Source organism: Eurypyga helias, unplaced genomic scaffold (genome assembly GCF_000690775.1).
Source record: "Eurypyga helias isolate BGI_N326 unplaced genomic scaffold, ASM69077v1 scaffold35703, whole genome shotgun sequence".
Classification (NCBI taxonomy): Eukaryota; Metazoa; Chordata; class Aves; order Eurypygiformes; family Eurypygidae; genus Eurypyga; species Eurypyga helias.
Genome location: NW_010241191.1, coordinates 1,561 through 2,111, shown reverse-complemented (window position 1 = coordinate 2,111; position 551 = coordinate 1,561). Strand labels below are relative to the sequence as shown.

Genomic DNA, 551 nt, shown 5'->3' with positions numbered 1-551 from the left:
GAGCATGCAGCACAGCTCCCCCACCCCGTCTGCCCCAGCAGCTCTTACCTCGGCATGCCCGCCCGGGGTCAGGGTCTTGTTGCAGCGCTCGCACTTCAGGCAGAACTTGTGCCAGTCCTTGCCCAGGGAGGACACCTTCTCGGCTGCAGGGAACACGGGAGAGGGGTGAGCACAGCCCCTGGAGAAGGTTCCGGTGGGGCTGAGCTCCAGGGTGCTGCTCATTGGCACGCCGTGCAAATCAGACACGCTTCAGGGACCGCTCTGCTGCAGGTCCCTGGGGCCATCCAGGCCACGGGCACAGCCCCCCCCAGCCTCTGACCCCCCAGCACCAGCTCTGCCACCGCACAGACGCCCTTTCCCACGCGCCAGTCCAGCAACAGCAGCGTTTTCCTTCCTACTCCCCGCATCTATTTTTACCCGCCACGTTACCTGGAACGACCCTGCTCCCATTCAAATATTTGGTGTTACCATGCCCACCCCACCCCTTTAGTCATGCCTCCCCCACGCACACCCGGCTTTCGGGCTCCCCAGGGAGCCTCGTCCCAGGTTGT

General features: G+C 64.2%; 1 protein-coding gene across 1 annotated transcript in view; it reads right to left on the bottom strand.

The window, feature by feature from the left end:
• Positions 1–143, bottom strand: part of CRIP2 (cysteine-rich protein 2) — a gene marked incomplete at its 5' end in the record, with an annotated part of 3,511 nt that extends 3,368 nt beyond the window's left edge. Inside the window, one exon of the mRNA XM_010148687.1 lies at positions 49–143. Within this exon, the coding sequence (XP_010146989.1) occupies positions 49–143 (95 nt within the window). The remainder of the gene's footprint in view (positions 1–48) is intronic.
• Between the last annotated feature and the right edge of the window lie 408 nt (positions 144–551).